At 44.8% G+C, this 23,973-nt stretch overlaps 1 protein-coding gene across 3 annotated transcripts in view; it reads left to right on the top strand.

Annotated features, from left to right (window-relative positions):
- Window positions 1-23,973, top strand: part of RABGAP1 (RAB GTPase activating protein 1) — a 96,110-nt gene that overhangs the window by 2,928 nt on the left and 69,209 nt on the right. Inside the window, exons 2-4 of one of the 3 annotated variants that reach the window (XM_083422950.1) lie at window positions 11,286-11,486; window positions 20,934-21,174; window positions 22,262-22,466. In XM_083422950.1, the coding sequence (XP_083279076.1) occupies window positions 11,337-11,486; window positions 20,934-21,174; window positions 22,262-22,466 (596 nt within the window). In that variant the 5' untranslated portion in view covers window positions 11,286-11,336. Of the gene's footprint in view, window positions 1-11,285; window positions 11,487-19,245; window positions 19,366-20,933; window positions 21,175-22,261; window positions 22,467-23,973 lie in introns of those variants that run through there. The other 2 variants (XM_083422951.1, XM_083422952.1) reach the window with 2 other exon arrangements.

Raw genomic sequence — 23,973 nt, 5'->3', positions numbered from 1 at the left:
TCAGAACATACAAAAGGTAGAATACTAAAGCAGATTAAAATCACCACAACTTTCTAGGCATCTGGGTGGGCTTTTCTAAACAGGAATGTTTTTAGTAGATGCCAGAAAGAGTACAGTGAAGATGTCTGTTTTATCTCAGTATGCAGGGAGTTTCAAAGTGTAGGGTGCCATGTTTTTCTCTTGTAGGTGAAGACAGGTGAATAGGGAGGTTTTTGAGATGGTTTTCCTTCGTGGTGGTTTGATGTCAACATCTATGGTATTGTTTGCCAACCTGGTATCCTCCACATGTTTTGGATTGCAATTCCCATCAGTCCCAGGCATTGTGGCCATGCTGGCTGGGACTGAAGCAAGTTACAGCCCAAAACATCTGGAAGGCACCAGGTTGACAAAGACTGGCCTGTGTAGTCTGGTTTCATGCCCCACTCCTCTCTGTTTCTTGGCCCTTCTCCTTTCAGCTACATGGGAGTCCATAAAATTTATCTGAAGGTGTTTTAGAGCTGATCTGCTTCAAATGAAACAACACAATGATGGTAGCCAGGTCTGTAGGATGAAGCACTCATGCTTGCTTCTATAGTTTCTGTAGGGTGTTCACTTACAAAGCTAGGATGGGGTGGAGGTGTGCGTGTGTGTGTGTGTGTGTGTTGCTGGGCTGTTGACAATCTGATTGCTGTAGGAGAGAGAAGTGAAGCCGCAAGGGTGTGTGCACCCCAGAAGTGCCTGGGTTGTGTTAGGAATACAAGTGTTAGAAATACAAAGGCTTTATCCATGCAAGTGTGTGTGAGGGGATAAACTTAGCCAGCACAAGATTAGTACTGGTTTGGCAACAATATTGTTTGGTTGGGGAAAGAACGAGGTTTTTCTGACTTTTTCAAGAGGGAGTGGTAAAAAACTGTAAACATAGAATCATAGAGTTGGAGGAGACCACAAGGGCCATCGAGTCCAACCCCCTGCCAAGCAGGAAACACCATCAGAGCACTCCTGACATATGGTTGTCAAGCCTCTGCTTAAAGACCTCCAAAGAAGGAGACTCCACCACACTCCTTGGCAGCAAATTCCACTGTCAAACAGCTCTTACTGTCAGGAAGTTCTTCCTAATGTTTAGGTGGAATCTTCTTTGACTTGTCTTTTATTCCTGTATATATCTGATTTGGCATTTTGTGTTTGTTTTAGAAGAAGTTTTAAGAGAGGAACTGAACCGGAATTAGAACAGCGCACATACACAAGACGCACACTGCAAAGACGTGGGGGAGGGAGGGAGAATGAAAATCAGTTGATACCACAGCCATCTGCCTGCCACTGCCCCACCCCCTGAGGCATTTGCTATGCTGGCTTAGTTGGGTGAGCATGTTATGCTTAGAATTACCTGATTGCAGGCTGTAACTCCTTTGATAAAGGACAGGGAGTGTTTGTGTAGCTTGAGCACCAGCTTCTTGGTCCCACAATACAGTGTACATAACTAAGAGTGCTACAGCATAATACTGGAAATAAATTGGTTGTGATGGCAGGGAGAGGCAGAACTCATGGACCATAATCCAGCCAAACCCAAGCGTTTTAGACTTGCATTTTTTTTTAAGTGGAGGAGTTAAGCACAATGACCAGTCTGTCCCCAGTGAGATCAAGGGGACATAAAAAGTGCTCAACTTTGGCCTTGTTATATGCCTGCCTGCTTGCTCACCCCCATTGCAAAATCTTTTGAAAAGGGTGTGTTTAATGTGGTTTTCAAAGGTTAACAAAAGAACAGGGAAATTCTAGAATATTTGACATTTCACAATGGTTCAAGAAACTGCAAAAAAGCTAAAAACAGACTGTGCAACTAAAGAAGAATAAAAGGGAGGTTGGATATTTGGTCTTGTTGGTAGATGAAGTATGATAGCAAATGTGTATACACTGATGTGTGTCAGGAGCTCTATGTCAGTTGGTATGCATTGAAACTGATTGCTTTTTGAAGTTCATACAAAAGAAGGCTTTGACAATTTTCAGCATAGTCTGATGGTCACTAATTCCTTAGACCACAGTTTCCCAAATTTGGGTTTCCAGCTGTTTTTGGACCACAACTCCCACCATCACTAGCTAGCAGGGCCAATGGTCAGGGATGATGGGAACTGTAGTCCAAAAAAGTCTGGGGACTGAAGTTTGGGAAGCCCTGCCTTAGATTATTGAAAGCTTCAACTGTGACCCAAAGTTTCTGAGAAGTAATTGGCATCCGGAGAACGACTATTTATTTATAATACTTGTATCCTGTTTTATAGCCTTGAGCGAAGGTTATAATAAACAAATAAATGTAATGTAATGTTGCTTTCTCCTGATTTATGCCCCAGACAGTCTTCAGCAGTGTGTGTCAATGAAATTCTTGTATCACTGTTTTGAAGTGGCCTGCCCTGGGAAATACTTTTAGTTTGAAACACCAACCAGAGAGTCCAAAGAGTTGTCAATTTTTTTTAGGTCCATTTCTGGAGCGGAGCCTGTAGTTCATCATCATCAGTTTATTTGTCTGCAGTTTTTCCACAGTGGACCTCAAAGTGGCTCACAACATACCAAATGAACAATAATTATCATAACTCAAAAAACCCATTAAGAACAATTAGGGACAACTATAATATTAATGAACACAAAAAATCAAGCCATACAGAAGTACAGTGGTGCCTCGCAAGACGAAAAGAATCCATTCCGCAAGTCTTTTCGTCTTGCGGTTTTTTCGTCTTGCGAAGCAAGCCCATTGACGGAGTAGCGCTATTAGCGCTATTGACATTTTAAGGGCTAAAAACGGCTTTTTAAGGCTTGGGGGATTAGCGGTTTTGCTGCTAAAATGCTTTTAGCAGCTTAGCGATTCAGAAAAAGGGGTTTGGGAGCGGAACCCCCCCCCCGAAAATTTTCGTCAATTTTCGTCTTGCGAAGCAAGCCCATAGGGAAATTCGTCTTGCGAAGCGCCTCTGCAGATGGAAAACCCTTTCGTCTTGCGGGTTTTCCGTCTTGCGAGGCATTCGTCTTGCGGGGCACCACTGTACTGTAAGTAACCTAACCTAATTTAGCATCTTAAAACTAAACAAGAAAGAACTTCAAGCTTTTCCTGCCAGGTGTTGTTGTGCTATAACTCCCACCTTCCCTGGGTAGCATACCTGTGGGGGCTGCAGTCCAAAATCATCTGGAGTCCACCAGGTTTGGAAAGGGTGCCATATATAGCGTGCATATATAGTTATATATATTGCTGTGTATTGAGTTATGTAGGGCTACAACCCTTTAGGACGTTGCGGTTCTCATCCCCTGCTGAAACCAAATGGAATCTTAGTAGTTGAACAGAATTGCAAGGTCTTCAGGACAGGGATCTATAATCTCTGTTCCACTCAAGCAGAGGTAGCCAGTTTGTTCCCTCCAGAAGTTGGTGGACTGCATTTCTAATAATCCATGACTATTGGAGATGCTGATAGGAGTTGTGGTTCACAAAATCTGGAAGGTACCACATTGGTTAGCCCTGCTATGCACATATGTGGAACTGTATAAATAAATGGCAACAATGATGATCACACACCCCTCCCCCAGAAAACCTGCTCGTTTTATTGTCATATATGTAGGTTAATATCCAAATATTGTCTCCCATGTATTTTCTTCTTCTCAACATGAGGCTTAGAATACACATTAAGAAGAGAATGTCAAATTCCCTGGGATCTTTGACTGCCAGCATATTTTTCACTGGCCACTATCTTCTGTTGCCCATGACACTGTTGTGGCCATGTAGTGACCCCCCCCCCAACAAAAAAAGTTGGAAGAGAGCCTAATAGTAGCACTTGGGCTACTTATTAATCCTCAAGATTTTAAGATTAAAGTCTAATTGGTCTGGATGCCCGTATTGGTGCTTAGTTTCCCATTGAGTCAGCCTTGTATTTATATGCTCCCTTTGAGACAGCACAGAGCTTTATACAGGTGGGTTAAGTGAACTAGCAGAGGAAAGATGAGATGTTAAGCCCCTCTTTACATCTAGCATGGCAAGCACGAAGGCGAGAAGCCCCCCCCCCCTTCTCCACATCCAGCAGAGAAATGCAAGAGGGATGTTCTCCCTTCTTGGGCAGTCTCTAGCCAGCTAGTAAATTAAATAAATATCTTGCCTATTATGAAGAGTATTTCAAGGTGGCTTACAGTAGAATCCATTGAAAATACAAAGATAAAATAATAAATCCAGCAGCGTTTCAGGACTCCGTTTAACTAGAATAGTTCTGACAAGTGGCTGGTGTACTTGATAGCAAAGGCCTCAGTAAACAGGTAAGTTTTCAGCATGTGCCAAAAACTGCATGATCACTTATTGTTGTTGTTTCCTTACAAGACAGGATAGGGAAATCTGAATTTCTCTCCTGGGTAGCTGAAGCATGCCATTTCCCCTTTCAAAATGACTTGCAAATGTTCTGGGGAGCTGAATTCTTAGCACAGAATCTTTGTGTGTTTGTGGCTTCTCAGATTGAGCGGTGGATCCTCTTTCTTGTTCAGCAAGAAATGTTTATTCTCCAGCTGAAGGGTGATTGGGCAATGTGAAAAGCAAACTTTTATTTTTATTTTTTATTTAATAGAAAAAAGATGCTTTACTACTTCTTTGGTGCGTGACTTTTCTCGGATAAAAATGAACGAAACTATTGTGCTGATTACTCACATTGAAGGATGGCTGCAACTGTGCTGGGTCAGACTTTACTGCTGGGTTGTAAATATTTCTATGGTATATGCAAAAAATGTTAGACCTACCTTTGAAGCTGAAATTTATTGGTATTGGCACAGAAGATGACCTGTCCCAAAGATGGTGTAACTACCTGTGGAAACAATGACCTGTCTTGCCAGCTGTTGAGAAAATAAACTTGTTGAGGGAGAGAGCCTTGGTGGGCCAAATGCTGTCCTTTTGTATCCTTCTGTATTCTCCCTTCAAAGGAGGACTCAGAAAAATCTCTGAATCAAGATCTCTGGCCTGGATTTTAATAGATGGAATGCTATTGTTGGATATTATGCCTTCTGACAGATTGCTGGTCCTGCCAATGTGGTGCATCTCAAATTGTCAAGGAACCAGTTTTTATTCCTCCTTTACCTAGCTGCTGAAATCAGAAAATCTGCCTGGGGAGAGGAATTAAAAACCTCAAAAGCAGGAACCTTTGGAGAAGGCAGCAGTTCATAGTCTTATCTGGCTGGCTGCTTCTGGCTGCTTGCTTCTTTTGTGGTCTCCAAAGAGCTTGGGAGAAATCTCAAGCTTCAAGGGGCATAAAAATAATTTGGTATCTCCAGCTTCTTCTTGCTGATGCAGTGCTATGAAATCTAGACCTCTGTCTTTGTTATTTATTGGAAGGGGCACAGGAAGGGTGTTTTTCTTGAGAAGCCCTCCTTTCTTTGGGGTGCAGCTATCTGAGGGTGCAAGATCGTGTGGGTGGATTTTTCCCCTAGTTTTGAACTCGTGTCAGCTTCCAGAAATTATTCTAAGGAACAACTGCTGTATTTGGTTTAGCTCTCTTGGTTTGGATTAGCTGCAAGTCTGTTATCAGTAAGGTAGCTGGAGTGTTGAGTACAGTGGTACCTTGGGATGCAAACGGGATCCTTTCCAGAGCCCCGTTCGCATCCTGAAGCGAACGTAACAAGTGACGGTGCGTCTGTGCGTGCGCAGGTCGCATTTTGCCGCTTCCATGCATGTGCGTGACGTCATTTTGAGCGTCTGCGCGAGCGGCGAAACCCGGAAGTAATGTGCTTTGTTACTTCCAGGTTGCCGCGGAGCGCAACTCGAACGCGCACAACCTGAGGTATGACTGTACAGTAGTACCTCTGGTCACGTACTTAGTTTGTTCCGGAGGTCCGTTCTTAACCTGAAACTGTTCTTAACCTGAGGTACCACTTTAGCTAATGGGGCCTCCCGCTGCTGCTGCGCCACCTCATCCTGAGGTAAAGTTCTTAACCTAAAGTACTATTTCTGGGTTAGTGGAGTCTGCAACTTGAAGCATCTGTAACCCGAGGTACCACGGTACTCCTGGCCCCTCCCTGTCACTGGCAGGAGCAAAATGAAAAGGCGGATACATTTAGCTTGCTGAATTGGACTATTCTTGGTGCAAGGTTTGTATATGAATGTGTGCCTTATATATATATGCACACACGGAAATGAAGCTTTTATTCTGCCAGCGACGAGGCATGTCCCTGGCTACTTCTGGAGCCCATCCCCCCCCCCCAGTTGATTCATGTATGTGAATAAAGAACAAGCGGATTTTCTCTGTCCAAGGAGGAAAATGTAGTTAAATGTTAAAACATCTGAAAACTGGACTGCCTCCCAACCCTTAGCTCTCTGAGTGATCTGGAAATACCATAACTTGTTTAGATCTTGGGAAGAGACATGGCAATTGTCTCTTGCAAGTTTCTTTCCTTACTAAATTTGTCTTGGACTGCATCTGTGATTGTGCCAAACTCCACTTTTCTGGGAGGTCTGAAGTTATCTTAATTATTTGGCATATACTCTTGTAGTCTTGCTTAGAATCTCATTTCCACATTCCTCTGGGAGTCAGAGTGCCTTGGACTACATGAGCAGCAGACCTCAGCTTTTTAAGTGTTGCAGAAATACTGTGATGATTTTAAATACATATGCATGGGCTGCAAAGTGTGCTGAGCCGGGGAAGTAGCTGCATTGAAAAATCCTGCCCATTTCTCAGTTCCTAGATAATGAAACCAGAGGTTTGTGAAGTGGATCCCAGGTGAGGCCACAGCAGGAAGAAGTTATTTGAAAAGAGAGAGCCTAGTGTCCTGGATCTGGGCCTTCCTACTTGAAGGGAGCAATGGAGACCCCCTCCCCCAAACTAAGGAAGCCTTTCCCCCTCCCCACATGCCAGCTTAGTTTGCCCAATTTTCTGTAATTACTCCCTTCCCTCCTTTTTTGAATTTTTGCCTAAATATGGAAGACGGCCAAGTCTGAAAGAGGCAGGAAGGAGCCGGTTGTGCCAGCTCAATTTTGTATTGGTTTTTTGAAGCTTTGCCTGCCTTATAATGTGTCCGCCAATTGATGCATCAATACACAGTGTATTGTCTGCACTGAACTGCAGCAGCAATTTCAAGCAGTGGATATTCCAGACCCTACCTGGAGGTGCTGGGGTGTGTGGTTAGGCCATTTGGCCTGTGGTGAAGGTGGAATGCTCAGGAGAGCTTTTCACAACTCATTTCTTCCCTAGCTGCTGCAGAGTGGCCCTGCAGTGCTGCCAGCTGGACCTTCCGACCCAGTGGTTGCTGTCACCACCAACCCCAAAAGCAAAGGAGGGAAACTGGGAACTGCCAATTACCGTATTTTTTTGCTCTATAAGACTCACTTTTTCCCTCCTAAAAAGTAAGGGGAAATGTGTGTGCGTCTTATGGAGCGAATGCAGGCTGCGCAGCTATCCCAGAAGCCAGCACAGCAAGAGGGATTGCTGCTTTCGCTGTGCAGTGATCCCTCTTGCTGTTCTGGCTTCTGGGATTCAGAATATTTTTTTTCTTGTTTTCCTCCTCTAAAAACTATGTGCGTCTTGTCGTCTGGTGCGTCTTATAGAGCTAAAAATACGGTAATTGTTAAATCCTGGGATGCTGGACCAGTGCAATTTGCACAGAGCACAAGGCCCACTCTCCATCCCTCTGCTTCTCCCTGAGAATAGGGTAAATTCCACTCTAGTCTTAGACTTCCAATAGTGTGGAACCCAATGCAGTCTAGGTGCGTTTTGGATTCCCAAACCCTGAGGGTGGCAATCATTCATCCAATTGTGAACTTTTATTAGAAATATCTCTTATTAGAAATAACAGATAACGGAAAAGCAGGCAACTGGTTAAGCAGAATAATACCCAATAAACTGTAGCCTATTTACTGCAACATGGTATTGCTAGTCCATTTAGCTGAGGATGGTAAAGCTTCCTGTTGACATGGAAGCTGAACTGGATTCCCAGCAGCGAGATTAGGAATGAAATGCCTTGGCAGCTCGGCCTTTAAAGGCTCCCCTGCAGCTGGAGGCCATATCTCCTGGCTCATTCTGATCAGTGCAAGCCAGAGTTAATCAGGTAGATCACATCTCCCAAGCAGCCCTTCTGAGCACCCTTCTGTCTTTGATAAAGCTGGAGGGAGACACATGATAACTAGGGCTGCGTGATGTAGCAATACATTGTCCAAAATTGGTTTGAAGTCCACATTGTGATAAGAGTTTCATAATACCTTGTGTTGCGTTTGCTTCAGGTTGAGCGTTTTCAGGTTGCATCCTGCGGCGACCCGGTAGTACCGGAAAGGGTTACTTCTGGGTTTCACCACTTGCGCATGCGCAGATGCGCAAAATGACATCACGTGCATGTGCAGAAGCAGCAAATCGCCAGACATGCAGATGCAGGTTGCGTTCTGCTCATGTTGCGAATGGGCCTCCGGAACGGATCCTGTTCGCAACCAGAGGTACCACTGTATTCAACTTGGAGATGTATCGGGGGGGGGGGGAAGAGTAAAAAATTGTGATGTGGGATAAAGGGTGAAGCTGGTCATCACTCCTCTCATTATTCCTGCCTCCTCTGTTGCTCTGTACTATAACAAAACTGTTGTAAAAACATGTTAAAGGTATCGGTTTTACATCCCTATGTAGTAGCAGTTTGTCAGGACATTACCCTGTTTGCTTCTACCTAGTTCCATCCTTATTTCAGACATTGTGCTATATTGGTATATCACAATGCTTAGCTGCTGATGTATCACAGTGTTGACCACCAGGCACCGCTCAGCCCAGCTTAGAGAAGTGGTGGGGCAGGGGACCAGGGTCCTGCGTCACATGGCCCATCTAGCTCAGTGCTGCTTACTTTCCAGGGCCTTGGGTGGAGTGCCATTCCAGTGCCATGTTATTGGGTCATTCATCTTGGGGCTGGGAAGCATTTTTCAGCTTGAGGACTTTATTTCCTCATTGGAGAAACTTCTGAACAAGCCACGCCAGTGGTGGCCAGTGGCCAGAGGCAAATATTTGGTGTATCAATAGATGTGAATCCTAACCTTGTATTATTATCATTATCATTATTGAAATTTGTATGCCCAATATCCATAGATCTCAGGGTGGTTCACAACATAAAATTACATTATAAAAAACACAAAAGCCAGAAATCATCCTCATCATCATACCCCGCCCATCTGGCTGGGTTTTCTGAGCCACTCTGGACGGCTTCAAGCAAAATACAGTGGTACCTTGATTTTAGAACAGCTTAGTTTATATGAACAACTTGGAAATAGAACACTGCAAACCCGGAAGTAGATGTTCCGGTTTGTGAACTTCGCCTTGGAAGCTGAACACGTACAGCTTCCTGTTGAGTGTGTTCCATTTGTAAATTGAGTCTCCTGCTGCTAACCAGAGGCTTCCTGTTGAGTCTGTTGGCTGTTGAGTCCTGAGCACCCATGCAACACAGAGGTGATATTTGGAGCTTTTGTTTTTGCTATTTTGTTGCGCTTTTGTTTGTGTGGCTTTTTCGTTTTTGTGACTGTGACTTGTTCTTCGTTTTATGGGACTGACTTGTGACTGTGGCTTGTGACTTCGTTTTTGTGACTGTGCGGAACCCAGTTCAGCTACTGATTGATTGACTGTGTGACTGCAGAAATGGATAAAAGCCCCTGTCTTATTTATTTTATAGTACAGTACTTTGATTATTGCTTTTATTTTATGGATCAGTGGTCTCATTAGATAGTAAAATTTATGTTAAATTGCTGTTTTAGGGGTGGTTTTTAAAAGTCTAGAATGGATTAATCCATTTTGCATTACTTTCTATGGGAAAGCACGCCTTGGATTTAGAGCACTTTGGTTTTGGAACAGAATTCCGGAACGGATTAAGTTTGGGAACCAAGGTACCACTGTATAAAAACATAATAAAACATCAAGCATTAAAAACTTCCTGATACAAGGCTGTCTTCAAATGTCTTCTAAAAGTTTTGTTGTTTATATGTTTGACACCTGAAGGGAGGGTGTTCCGCAGGGAGGGGGTCCACTGCCGAGAAGGCCCTCTGCCTGGTTCCCTGTAACTCTCGCAGTGAGGGATAAATAAATAAAAATAAGAACAAAAACAAACCAAAAATCCTCCCTCCCACAACACATTTAAAAGGGCATAGAATGTCAATCAGTCAAAGGCCTTATTAAAGAGGAATGTTTTTGTCTGGGGCCTAAAGGTGTATAATGAATCCTCCAGCCACACCTCCCTGGGGAGAGCATTCCATAAATGGGGGGCCACTGCAGAAAAGGCCCATTCTTGTGTTGCTTGCCCACCCAGCCCCCGGCCTTGTGGCTATGTTTTTAATCAAACAAAAGCCAGCAGTTTCTGCACACGCCCTGAGCGCCTCTTCTCACCCACCATCCATTCAAGCAAGAGGTTGCATTCTAGCCAAGGGAAGGGAGGAGGGCATGGAGCTGGGCCAGTGAGGGGTGTGGCCTGCAGCAAGTCCCGAGGGCTACTTTGGGCTTATTGGTCTGAAGGTCCTCTGATATAGATGAAGATGCCAGTAATCTAACCTGGGGCTTTTTGCATGGAGTGTGTTATTCCAGGGAGCTGCATTCCATTTCTAGCATGAGGATGAATGGTGCCATTTCTCTTTTAGCAACCAGAATGGCGGGGGCAACTTGGGAATGTGCTTCATTAAAAACCCATGTGGAGGTTGGGACAGTGAATTGGGTGACATCAGCTCTGTCTTGGTTTCAGCACTGTATCTGAAGATAAGAAAAGGCCTTGTGGGTTGCATTGCTCTCCCCTCTCTGCCCCCTTGGAAGATCTGAGTCAGTGCCTTGTGCTGAAATGATGAGGCGTGCCAACCTCTGCCCCAGTTCCTGCTTCAGTGGCCATTTCTTAAGGTTTAGGGCAGTAGTGGGGAAGCTGTGGGCCCTTCAGATGTTCACCAGCCCCACTCAGCATGGTCCAGTGGGAAGGGATGATGGGAGTGGTGAGCCAACAGCATCTGGAGGGCCATCGGTCTTCCACCCCTAATTTGTGGCATTCTGCTGTATTTTTAAACCACATAAAATAATAGACAATATCTGAACAGTTTACAGTAAAAACGCACCAACAATAAAAAGGAAGGAGTATTTAATGTAATTGTTTTAACTTGGATAAAAACATGACTTTTGCTGCTTTGGGGGCCTTTTAGGCTGAAAAAGTGGTGTATAAATAAACTGTAGCGATAAGTGGTAACTTGGCTCAACAGCAGCTTGAGGTGTGCGGGTTCTTAACACTGTGCAGCTGTGCAGCTGTGAATTTAAGAACATCTCAAGGCGTGACTTTATAGGAGCAGCTTAGTAATAAACAAACTTATTTTATTTGTTTTTCAGGTACTTGTAATACAAGCCCACCCATGAGTCCAGCTTCCTTTTTTTAAAGTCATGGATGACAAGGCCTCTGTTGGAAAAATCAGTGTGTCTTCAGACTCGGTATCCACTCTTAACAGCGAAGATTTTGTCTTGATTTCCAGGCAAGGGGATGAAACACCATCCACCAATAATGGTAGTGATGATGAAAAGACAGGCCTGAAGGTAAGAGCCTGTAGTTCAAGTCTGGTCAGACAGAGATGCGAGTTCAGTATTGTGGGAATGGGGGAAGAAGGGAAGGTATATCTGCTCAGCACGGTCACTCTGTTCCATTTGTCAGCAGTTATTTGCTGGAACTGGCTTCTGCAATCCCAAATTAAATTGTTTTCTAATCTGAAGCATTTTTACACCGCTTTTCAACTGACAAGGGCTCCCAGGGTGGCTTGCAAAGATCAGTGATAAGACAAGTCTTTGCCTTCAGACTTGCATGATGCAAAAGGCATGATACAAAATGAAAAACATTTAGGAAGGAGAAGGAGGAAAGCAAACCTGGGCATTAGGTGGGTGCTAAGTACTTTGTAACTAAGATCTATTGCCAGGCCGGATAACTTTTCAGTCAAAGTGCTGCATTCCCTTGTGGGCACGGTGGTGATGGGCAGAACAAAAACCAGACACTGCCAGAGGCCAGTATGTTATATTCCATCCATTCAGAAACCAGAGGTTTGTGTGCGCGCACGTACCCTCTCACACCATATCACTCCATCTAGGCAAGCAAGAGAGATTATCACAGCTGAAGCACACATTCCAGCCAGATGAAAGCATTTGAGGAAGGCCAGTGAGTAGTAGTGCAGCAGCCTGGGAATGAAGTATGGCCTGCTCACATGAATCAGTTCCTCTTTTAGGTATCGGTACCTGCAGTGGCTCTCTCTAGAGCACTGCTTCTGCCCTCTCCCCAGTTTAAATTACATGGCTTGGCTGCTTCTGCTTCTGACCATATTCTTTAACTGTGCACTGAACCAAACCAGGGAAGGGGTGCTGAGTGGTTGGGGAGTGTTGTCCCAGTGCCACAGATCATAAGTGTCCAGAATTCTTCTGTGTTGTTGTTCCAGTATTTGAACTGTGATTATTAAATGTTTGGTTGATTACGTGGTGTGGCTGATAAAGCCAAGCTTGCAGCCCACCTGATTTAGTGCAGACTGTTTCAGTGTGATGTGGTTTGTTGGGAACCCTGGCAACATTGAGCTTGGTGCAAGACACTGAATGATTTCCTCCAGCCCAGTGCCTGGATGCTTCCTGTTTCTCCAATTAGTTTACATCTGCTCCAGAGTCTAAAGAATAGGCTTCTTCCCAAAGGCATTGTGTTCCCTGTTTAAAAAGTAGGGGCCTGGCCCAGCTCTGCTCTTGAGCAGGCTTTTGAAAAACAATTCGAGGTCACAGTAATTACCAAACGGAATTATCTAATCTGGAACTCCACACTGTGTTACATTAGAGTGTTTATCACAGGCCAAGGTTAGATACAGTGCTTAATGACTTGGATGGCTTTGAACCTTATCTTGCTTCTTGTCTTGGCTGTGGTATTTGAGTGAGTTTGTTGTGTTTGAGTGATTGCTGTCTGGATGCTTAAGGGAAGCAGGGCAGCCTCAGATGAGTCCTGGGGGAGGCCCAAGCCACGTGGAGCCTGTTAGGTTTCCTCTCATAGTTTTGGCCTCTCTTACTTCACTGAAGAAGTGCATAACTCTGCATGGAAAGAAGGCTCCCCATGCTGGGCAGAGAGAAAACATGTCCTGGAATACAGAGTGTGAGCGTTGAAAAATAGTGATGTGGGTTTTCTGGGGCGGGGGTTGGATTGTATGCAGGGGGAGGGGGAATCTGTGCAAATTAGGTTAATTTGCATTGGAAAATTGTCAACTTGCCTTGGAAGACTTTCTGATGCCCTACAGTGATGTAGCTTAGCATATTTATTTCACTTGTATTTAGCAAATGAGTATTCTGTGGTATTTTTTGTGCCAATACACCATAAATATTTCACCTGAAATGCTTTGAAACTTCTAAGCATGCCTAATACAGTGGTACCTCGGGTTAAGTACTTAATTTGTTCCGGAGGTCCGTACTTAACCTGAAACTGTTCTTAACCTGAAGCACCACTTTAGCTAATGGGGTCTCCTGCTGCTGCACACTATTTCTGTTCTCATCCTAAAGCAAAGTTCTTAACCCGAGGTACTATTTCTGGGTTAGTGGAGTCTGTAACCTGAAGCGTATGTAACCTGAAGTGTATGTAACCTGAGGTACCACTGTATTGGGTTTTCAGTTGGCATCCATTCATTCTTCTCAATGAACTTATGAAATATAAAATTTACCAGTGGCTTTTTTGGTGTATGTGTAAACACATTTACTGCCGTATCACCATTGGGAATGCTGTTGAACAAGGCTTGAGCTCTGATCATAAATGCTAGCACTGCTTTGAATGCCGCTCTTGACACTCACTTCCTATTGCCATTCCTCTTCGAAGGGAGTAATTATTACATGGTGAGATTGTTTTTTCTTTTTTACCTTCTTAAAGTTGTAGAGCCTGGAAAGAGCTTGCAATGCTCAAGCACAGCTGGAAATTCTAGGGCACATCCATGGCACGAGCTTACGCTGGTTCCACGGTTGTGGCTTCTCACTGGGAGGATGGGGACGTTGCATTGCTGGAATGGGAGAAGTGATGGGCTACCACAGAGGAAGGATGAGACCTGTGGTAAACAGTGGTCAAAACCGTGAATATTAATTATTGACCACTATTGCAGGGGCTGAGCCCCATTTATGTTTGTGGTGCCCAGTTAAGAATTTGCAATTAAAAATGTTATACTAACAAGGTGTCACTGATGTGAACTATATATTAGTTCATGTGTTTAGAAAAAATAAATGGAAAGGGCGACTGAATTATGTTGTGGCGTCTGTAACCTAGATTTCAGGAGCCATCTGGTGAATATCTTATGTACCTGAGTTTCTAACACTGGCAGCAGCTCTCCCCACATGTGATTCCTGGCAGCCAGTATTCAGAATCACACGGCCTCCTCCTTTAGTTTACTTGAGTGTGTGTTTGCATATGTTGGGGGCTGGGGGACCATTGCCCAGTCCCCGACAGCATCTCTGGTTAGAAGGATCTGCCTCGGACCCTTGAGAGACCCTGCCTCTCACAATACTTTCCCAGGTGATCAGGTAGTTGGTCTCTGTATACTGCAGCTTCCTACATTATGTGAGCAGTGATGGGGCTGGGAGGTGTCTGATTGAGCGCACACATCTTCTAACATGTGTTGTTCTGGGAGAGTCACTTCTGTGCTTGCTTTTGCCCTTCGTTTGCCTACGCATTTGGAGGGGGGTGGTGCTAATCAGAGGTTGAAGTGAGTTGAAAGACTTGACAGCACCCGGCAAAATAAGGGCCTCTTGCCAACATGCTTTGATCCTGGCACCAGTTGCTGGAAACCACAGGAGGGAAGAGTGCTTTTGTGCTTGCTTGTGGGTTTACCACAAGCATCTGGTTGGCCACTGTGAGAACAGGATGCTGGACTAAAGGGGTCATTGTCCTGTTCCAGCAGGCCTCTTATGCTCTTGCGTTACCAGCAACCCAGCTTTTCATACCAAAGTGGGTTTCAAGAGTACTTCAACCCTGAACTCACAGGCTGCACACAGCCAGGCATCATGTGAGTTTTGCAGCTGGTGCAGGTCCATTAGCGATCACATGGAGATCTTTGGATGCCAGGTTGGCAACCGATATCTCCATCTGGCTAGCCTCTCCAGCTTTCTTAAGCAGGTAAGCAGAAGGGCTTATTTATTGCATTTACAGTGGTGCCTCGCAAGACGAAAAGAATCCGTTCCGTGAGTCTTTTCGTCTTGCGGTTTTTTTGTCTTGCGAAGCAAGCCCATTAGCGGAGTAGCGCTATTAGCGCTATTGGCAGTTTAAGGGCTAAAAACGGCTTTTTAAGGCTTAAGGGATTAGCGGTTTTGCTGCTAAAAGGCTTTTAGCAGCTTAGCGCTTCAGAAAAAGGGGTTTTGGAGCGGAAAAAACCCCTCAAAAATTTTCGTCATTTTTCGTCTTGCAAAGCAAGCCCATAGGGAAATTCGTCTTGCGAAGCGCCTCTGCAAACGGAAAACCCTTTCGTCTTGCGGGTTTTCCGTCTTGCGAGGCATTCGTCTTGCGGGGCACCACTGTATATCCCACCATATTCTGCAAGGAGTACATGGTTCACCCCCTTGTCAGTTAATTCGTACAACAACCCTGTGAGGTGGGTTTAGAGGCTGTGACTAGCCCAAGGTCATGACTTGAGTGGGGAGTTGATCTCCCAGGTCCTGGTCCGACACTCGATAACCACTACACCATGGTGGCTTCCTAGAGTACTTTTGCTAAGGGGCAGCTATATAAATTAAGTAGGTAAATAACTATGGAGAAAACAAAATGTCAAATGAGATTTTTAAAATAAAATGCTTTTGGAGGAAAAATATTTTTAAAGATAGTTTTCTATTTAAGTTACATTATAGTCCAAAGGCTTTTCATCAGGAAATAAGGATTTGTTTAAGTTTCTCATGTGTGCTGAAATTAAATTTTTTTAATTAAATTTTTTTGTTTAACCACATCAGTTAACAAAGATGGATATGTATGCTTTAATGTTACAGTATTGTCTTAGTTAAATAAATGGTTTAAATTGTTATTAAGGAAATGATTATTTTTCTCATTCCAATAAAGTATAGTGGAAAGGATGTCCAAATGCAAACAGTTAACTTATTAAACCTCACTATAATTTCATAATTAATGGTCTATGTACAGTGGTGCCTCGCAAGACGAAAAGAGTCTGTTCCGTGAGTCTCTTCATCTAGCAGTTTTTTCGTCTTCCGAAGCAAGCCCATTAGCGGATTAGCGCTATTAGCGGTTTAGCAGCTATTAGCGGCTATTAAAGGCTTAAGGGATTAGTGGATTAGCTGCTAAAAGGCTTTTAGCAGCTTAGTGCCTTAGAAAAAGGGGGTGGGGAGCGAAAAAAACCACCCCAGGAATCGCAAGACATTTTCGTCTTGCGAAGCAAGCCCATAGGAAATTCGTCCTGCGAAGCACCTCCAAAACAGAAAACCCTTTTGTCTAGCGGGTTTTCCGTCTTGCGAGGCATTCGTCTTGCGGGGCACCACTGTATTTCTAATAGTATAACCAAATCAGTAATTTTTGATATAACTGTAAAAACTACTCTGAATTTTTTTTATTCCAAAAATGAAACCTTCATCTGGTTGTAAATATTAAGATCATACTAGCAAGAATGAGTGTTTCTGTAAAAAAAATGATTTAAATCAAGTCTTACTGATTAGTGATTTAAATCAAGTCTTACTGATTAGTGATTTAAATCGTGATTTAAAGAAATTTAATTTAAATCGAATCCACCCTGGAAGGATCCAAAATATTTTCCTTGAAGCTTGAATTTGTTTTATACCGGATTGTTTTATTTGATGTTTTAATATGTTGTAAACCACTTTGAGATTTTTTTTTTTTAAATATAAAGTGGTGTATAAATGCAATGAATAATAATAATAACAATAACAATAAATTTCACAGTTTAAAAAAGGTACCTAGACATTCTGCTGTGATGACCGTAACTTAGGTTCAAGGTGCAATTTGACAATTACTGTATTTTTCGCTCTATAGGATGCACCGGATGATAAGATGCACCTAGTTTGGGGGGAGGAAACAAGAATAAAAAAATTCTGAACCCCAGAAGCCAGAACAGCCAGAGGGATCTGGCTTCTGGGATAGCCTCTTGCTGTTCTGGCTTCAGGGACAGCCTTTGAAGCCTCCGCGGAAGCTTTGCGCAGCTAACCCCAAGCTAGAACAGCGAGATGGAGCACTGCGCAGCGCTCTGTCTCTCTGTTCTGGCTTTGGGCTTAGCCGCGCAGCCTGCATTCGCTCCATAAGACACACACACATTTTCCCTTACTTTTTAGAAGGGAAAAAGTGTGTCCTCTAGAGCGAAAAATACGGTAGCTTATATATCTGAGTTTCTAACTCTGGCTGCATATTGCCTTGTTGCATGTGAGGCTGGGGCTGGGGCAGAGGAAGCGAAGCCACCCCACCAACCCTTGTGCTGCCTTCTTAAAACTGGATAAGCAAGGCTCTGGGCTTTGGGAAAGATGTATTAGGCTCTGGCAGGGTCCTAGAGCTCTCCCATATTCTTCCCAAAGCTGGGAAAGCACTAACTTTGCTTTGGAAAGGAGACAGGAGGACTTTAAGACCCTTCCAGAGGTCTTCTCTCACACCTCACACCTTCTCAAAGCCCAGTGACTTGCTTGGATGTGAGGGTCACATGTTGCTTAGGGCCACCCAAAAGGTCCAGAGTTAGAGGGAAGCAAGTTTGTTACCTATGGTGGGCCAAATTCCGCTTCATCATTGGCAGCCAAAGACCCAAGAACGGGGCTGCAGTCACCTACAGTGTACATAGCAATGACTAACAACCTGGTTCCTGTAATGTTAATGGGTGATGATGAACCCACTGGCTGGCATGTTGACACACTCCTTGCTGCCCAATGTCTACTTGTATCCCTTCATATATTATGCTGGGATGGGGAACCTCCAGCCTTCCAGCTGTTGCTGGACAGAACTCCCAACATCCTTGACTATTATCATAGAATCCTAGAGTTGGAAGAGACCACAAGGGCCATCGAGTCCAACCCTCTGCCAAGCAGGAAACACCATCAGAGCACTCCTGACATATGGTTGTCAAGCCTCTGCTTAAAGACCTCCAAAGAAGGAGACTCCACCACACTCCTTGGCAGCAAATTCCACTGTCGAACGGCTCTTACTGTCAGGAAGTTCTTCCTAATGTTTATTGGCCAAGCTGGCTGGGGTTGAAGGCCCAATAATATCTGGGCAGCCCCAGGTTTCTTACACCTGCATTATAACATATCAATTAAGTCCTACTGTATTTGTTTCTCTTGTTCTGGAAACCAGCAAGTCTCTCCAGGTGAAATGCCCCCTTTGCCTATGGTCTTTTATGCAGTTAAATATCCTTAAAGATCTCCTCTCCCTCCTTTTGGATTTAGACTTTTTAAGGGCAGATTATTTGTGGATGTCTCTTCATTCTGTCTGCTGGAGTCTTCTCTGTGCACAGAAACCTAGTTAATAGCCTTTTACTACACTTAAAAGAAATGTCAAACTGCTTTAGACTGAGTCAGACCATGGGCGTTGGTCAGCATTGTCTACTCAAGGGGTGGGGAACCTTAGGCCCAGGGCAGAATCCAGTCCTGTGTTTCCGGCTGCCAGGACCATCTTCACAGTTTCCACAGACCATGCCCCTTACTGGCCTTGCTCTGTATCCTCCTTGGGCTCTGCTTCCTGGCTGGAATTGGCCTTTGAACTGTGATGAAGCCTCTAGCTTGCCTGGATGGAGAGGTGTGTGGAAATCCCTAGCTGCTGCTGCTGCTGCATGGTTGGAATGTAGCCTACATCTCAAAGGCAAGAGTCACATGCATTGCTCTGCCTATGTTTGATTCTGGCTCCCAGAAGGTTCCCTATTAATGAAATGCAACCCTTGGGCTAAAAAAGATTCTGTACCCCTCATCTCCCCTGTCCACAGTTTCCAGGATCTTGGGCAAAGGTCTATCCTCTCCACCTGCTTTCTGATTATCTTAACTGGTGATGCCAGGGACTCACAATGGGACCCTCTTTGGTACACAAAGCGACTGCTCTGCCTCTGAGCCTACAGCTTTTCTCCAAAGGCTCGTTCTCTTCTGATGCAAATTACAGGGCAAAGCTACCTGCTGTCTAATTTAGCTCAACAGGCTTAACCAGATTTCAGGCCATCTTGGCCTGTCCTTGTACCGATACATGAAAGACTTCCTTCCAAGTGGAGACAGTAATGGCCTCAGTCGCATTGAATCTGTGAGCCAGGATTGGCCAACTTTGTGGCTGTGGAGGTTGCCTCCTGTCCTAGAGATGGAAGTGAATGTGACTAGGTGGCATCTCCACACCTAGTAGTTTACTCCCATGTTGACAGGGCAGGAAAACTCCTGTTTTGTGTACTGTTTGCACTTCCACTTCCCTGGAGGCTTAAGTGACTGGTGTTCTTTGCTGGAAGGAAGCAGCCATCAGGTAAGTGAGGTGGAGAGTAGATGGAGGGGGATGCTTTTAAAAGGTGGCTGTACCCAGTTATTTCTCCTGGGGAGGATGGGAGTGCTTGCATTCTGAATCATTCCTTCAACTTCTCATTTGAGCATCTTGGAGGAAGCAGCCATAAGATGTGTCTGGCCACAAACTACCTCTGGCCAAGTGTCAGCTCTGTGACTCTGGAAGGTGGCCAAGGTACGCAGGGGGAGAGGGGTGTTTGTGGCCAGGCAGTGGTGGAGAACCGTGGCACCAGGATGGGAGGGAGAAGTGGGGTCTCAGAGGCAGGCTGGTGTTGGCAGGGTAGTGTAGTGGCTAGGGTGTCAGACTAGAACCTTGGAGACCAGATTGGAATCCCAAGTCAGTCATGAAGCTCACTGGGTGACCTTGGGCCTGTCAGTGCGTCTCAGCCTAAGATATTTCACTGTGAACAATAAATGAGGAGAGGGAGAACCATGTGAGCCACCTTGAGCTCCATGGAGAAAATGCTGGGGTTATAAATGCAGTCAGGAGTGCCAAGGGAGCTCCCTCTCTGGTCCCTGTCTGTGAGGGGGAAGCAGGAGCAAGGAGCCGCATACCATACGGCTTTGGCTTTAGTGCTTAATGGTAATCAACATTTTTATCCCAGTCTTCCTCCAACGGAATCAGTGGCATGGTGCCTCTTTTTGCCCTCACAACTACCCTGTGAAGCAAGTCAGACTTGAGAGGCATTGACAAGTTGAAGGTCACCCAGCACGTTTGACCAGAGGCTTGGGCCCAGCCTCTAGGTCTGAAAGGCTAAACACTAGCAGTGCTGCCTTATGCAGCAGGCTGTGGGAAGACTTCTGAGTGGGCGCCTCTTTGCATTCTTTCTCCTTAGTAAATACTATATCATTCCAATGTTTTGACACAAATGCGTTTGGGATGGTCAGATGTTACTTGATCTAGGTGTAACTTCACAGGCTGGGACTTGTCAGGAGGCAGGCATTTTAGTTAAATTGGTAAATGTGGAAGGATTAGGTGGGGAATAGAAAGCCATGGTAGAAATAGGTATGGTGCTGACCACAAGGGCAGCCCTGGCAGCTTGGGTGCCTGCGAGAAGTTGCCCTAATCTATGAGTTGTGAAGGTGCTGCAGCCTCTTCCCAGTCTGCTTTAACCGCTGTGGAAAGCTCAGCCACACTGTTCTCAGCTCCTTGCTGTCATTAATGCCCATCGGAATTCCACTACTGTTGTTGCTCTTGATTCTGTGCCTCTATTGTTCAGTTTACACATTCAGAAGTCTGTAGGGCTGCTCCTGTGCTTTTGTGCTGGAGAGAGCAGTGCAGCATTTTCTTGGCCAAACCTGTTGCATCTCCAGAAGGACGAGATCTTAGTAGGCTTATGTATTGTTTTCATGAACATTGCAGATACCCAATGAAACCTTCTAGTGATATCAGTGTCTCTTGAGAGAGTTGAGAAAATGTTATTTGAACTGCTTTTAACCTCTCTTTAGCCTCCTGTAGTGAATGTGTGTCTGGTCTCAGTCAAGTCCCCATCTCTCCTCTTTTGGCTCACCCTTTGCCACTTGCTTTCACAGATTATAGGGAATGGGAGTGAGCAGCAACTGCAGAAAGAGCTTGAAGACGTCCTAATGGATCCCCCCATGGAAGACCAATCCAATGACCGAGGACACGAGGAGGAGGACAGCCATCATGATGGAGGAGAGGGAGACGAGCCAGTCCTCCTCGAGGCTTCTGCATCCTCCACAATTAACCCTGTGTCTGTGGCGGGACCCCAGAAACCTGATATGAGCTTGCCAGTGAAGCCAGCGCAGGGAGGTGAGAGAAATTTGGGGCAGGTGGGTGGGAAATGAGAGGGCACAACCGGTTCATGAGAAGCCTCTGAAAGAAAGAGAAGGAAGCACAGATGCAGAGCATATCTGGGGTGAGTTTCTGAAAGCCATTTCTTAAAACACTCATATTGTGCCTTCCTGTCAAAATGACACTCAAGGCAGCTAACGAACAATTAGCTTGGGCAATAATGGAGAAAGCCAGCAGAAACACTCAAGGCAGCTGACAAATGGCAAGGGACAGCAGCTGGTCAACTGATTTCATGCAAAGGCTTTCTCTTTTGTATCTACCCTCTGAGGTTCAGATGGTGAAGGCAGGGGACATGGGGGGGGGACTTTTCAGTGGCATCCACAACATAGAATTCCCTGCTCTGTAAGAGACCTGACCACTTCATAGGGAGTGTTTTACAAGGCAGGTCAAAATGGCCTTGTTCAAGCCTGTCTTTTATGAAACTGGGACCGATGACTCTTCCTGGTCCTCCCTGGTGTTGTTCGTTACTTGGTTCTGATATTTTGGTTAGATATTTTGGTTGGGAGCTGCCCTAGGCTTAAAGGATGGAAAGTGCAGAATATAAATGTGTTATTAAGTCTTAACCTGCACAGCAGTAATGCCTAGGAACTTGACGATCTTGTTGAGGTTGAACCTTGCCAGATACAGCCTTTTGCACTTCCATGGTGCTTTCTTGGAGAGGAGCAGAATATGCACAGCCTTTGTGTATCCTGAGCAGAGACTGGCCAAGGGGCTTCATTCTCCTTCCTAGCTGTTCTCTCCAGTACCGGTTTTTCCAATCATGGCTGGTCTTTCACAACCATTCCATAAAGGGTGGGTTGCTTTTTAAGGGGGAAGGGGCCAATTTCAATCATTGATATCACTAAAGCTTCCCATTGGCACCCCTGCTTAATGGTGCAGTTCCAAACTCTGCAAATCAGATAGGGTGCAAATAGTCATATCTGAGAGTCAGACTGGTTACACAGGAGAGACTCATTTTAACTTAATGTGAGTGGTAGAGGATACTGATCCAATTTAGCAATTCGATACACAGATTAACGGACTCCGCTTTTCTGCTGTTTTGTAGATTCCGAGGAGTCGAGTCCTTTTACTCCAGTTGCTGATGAGGACAGCGTTGTCTTCAGCAAGCTCACTTACTTGGGCTGTGCCTCGGTCAATGCTCCCAGGAGCGAGGTGGAGGCCCTGAGGATGATGTCCATCTTGCGAAGCCAGTGTGAGATTTCCGTGGACGTGACTCTTTCGGTTCCTAATGTGTCGGAGGGAACTGTGAGGTACTTTCCCACCTGTGGGGTGGCATTGTGGGAGGCTCTGTAGGTCCACCTGTCGTTGGCAGTGGCGTTTTTTAGGACCTGCTTTGTATACTGTGGCAATAGTTTCTAAGTTGCCTCATGGTTACTATGGGGCAACACCAAGACAATCTTCTGAAAAGTGTCTTCTTTGATAAACTGGTTGTAAATTGTGGCTGTTTATTTTCTTTTTTAAAAGTTTCATTTATTTCTATGCTGTTTGTCCACAGTGCTAAAGCAGTTTATCAAAGTACAAAACGTTGGGGGTGGGGGGACGGGACACACAACTTGCTGCTATGGAATATGTCAGGGCATTCAAATAAGACAAAAAACATTTCAGGAAGCATAGGATAAATGCCAGTACAGCAAGCCCACAACTTACGCAGGGGTTACATTCTTGACATTATGCCTAAAGCCAAAATCACGTATAGTCAAAACACTTCAAGGTGAAATGGTGGGTGGGATTGCAAACGTCTTTTCCCCCAGTACCCACCCCTTTTTTCATTTTTATAAATTATTTTCTGAAGCTTGTAAAGCTGAATGTACACAAGTTAAATGTGCGAACGTTGTGGGCTTACTGTATTGCAAAGAAATGAATCTAGATACAAGTACAGTGCAAAATCTTAAGTTAATGGGCAAAATAAATAAATAAAGCCAACCCGTACTGCAGGTAAAGTGTGCGGTCTTGCTTCACTCCACGGTGACTGCAGCAGCCTGACTTAGATGCAGTTCAGTTGGACTAGGGATCTTCTCACCAGGCTAGATGGTTCACCGCCAACTCTCTGGTCTGTTGTCCAAAGGCATTTGCCAGCAGCAGAAAGGCAGGTGGGTGGGTGGGGAGTCAGTGAAGGGAAGTTCGCTCCTTCAGCCTCCCAGGTGTTCTGGTGGCTAGTGCTGGCTTTTCTGTGCTAGCACTGATTTTATTATTTTTCAGATAACAGGTGTTAAACTCAAACAAGAAATCTATAAATGGGAGAATGGAGGCATAATTATTGTCTAGTCTGCTCCTGCAACTTCTGATTTATGTGGACGGAAGATTTTAAAAACAGCAAAAGAACAGAACTCTTTTTAAAATTATCTGTAATGTCCAGTGGAAGGAATTCAGTGTAGCACTATGGCAGTTATTCCAACAGAGCAAGCAATTCAGCTTATCCCATGCTGTTCTGAGGGTTCTCCTACCCCCGAAGCCAATAGGGGGTGGGAGCAGAGATAGTGGAAGTCTTTGCTAGTGGGAGTGTGGGACTAGTGATGTCCTCTCTGCCCTCCAATCAGTGAACCTGGCATTTACAAATATAATACTCTTGGGATGGTACAGAGTGATTCAAGAGAGTCGGGAATAAATTCATATTTTCAAAGCCATCCCGTAGATTATGATGGGCGTCAAGTATGAACAGTCCTCCATCAGGGAAACATGTGCCTTTGAAAACCACACTTGCTTCCTTTAAGGAGAGCTGTAAAAGCATTCAGTAAGAAAGAAAGCAGAAACACAGAA

Source organism: Podarcis tiliguerta (assembly GCF_965153285.1).
Source record: "Podarcis tiliguerta genome assembly, chromosome: Z".
NCBI classification, from domain to species: domain Eukaryota; kingdom Metazoa; phylum Chordata; class Lepidosauria; order Squamata; family Lacertidae; genus Podarcis; species Podarcis tiliguerta.
The sequence above is the reverse complement of the archived record's forward strand: the minus strand, read 5'-3'. Positions and strand labels throughout refer to the sequence as shown.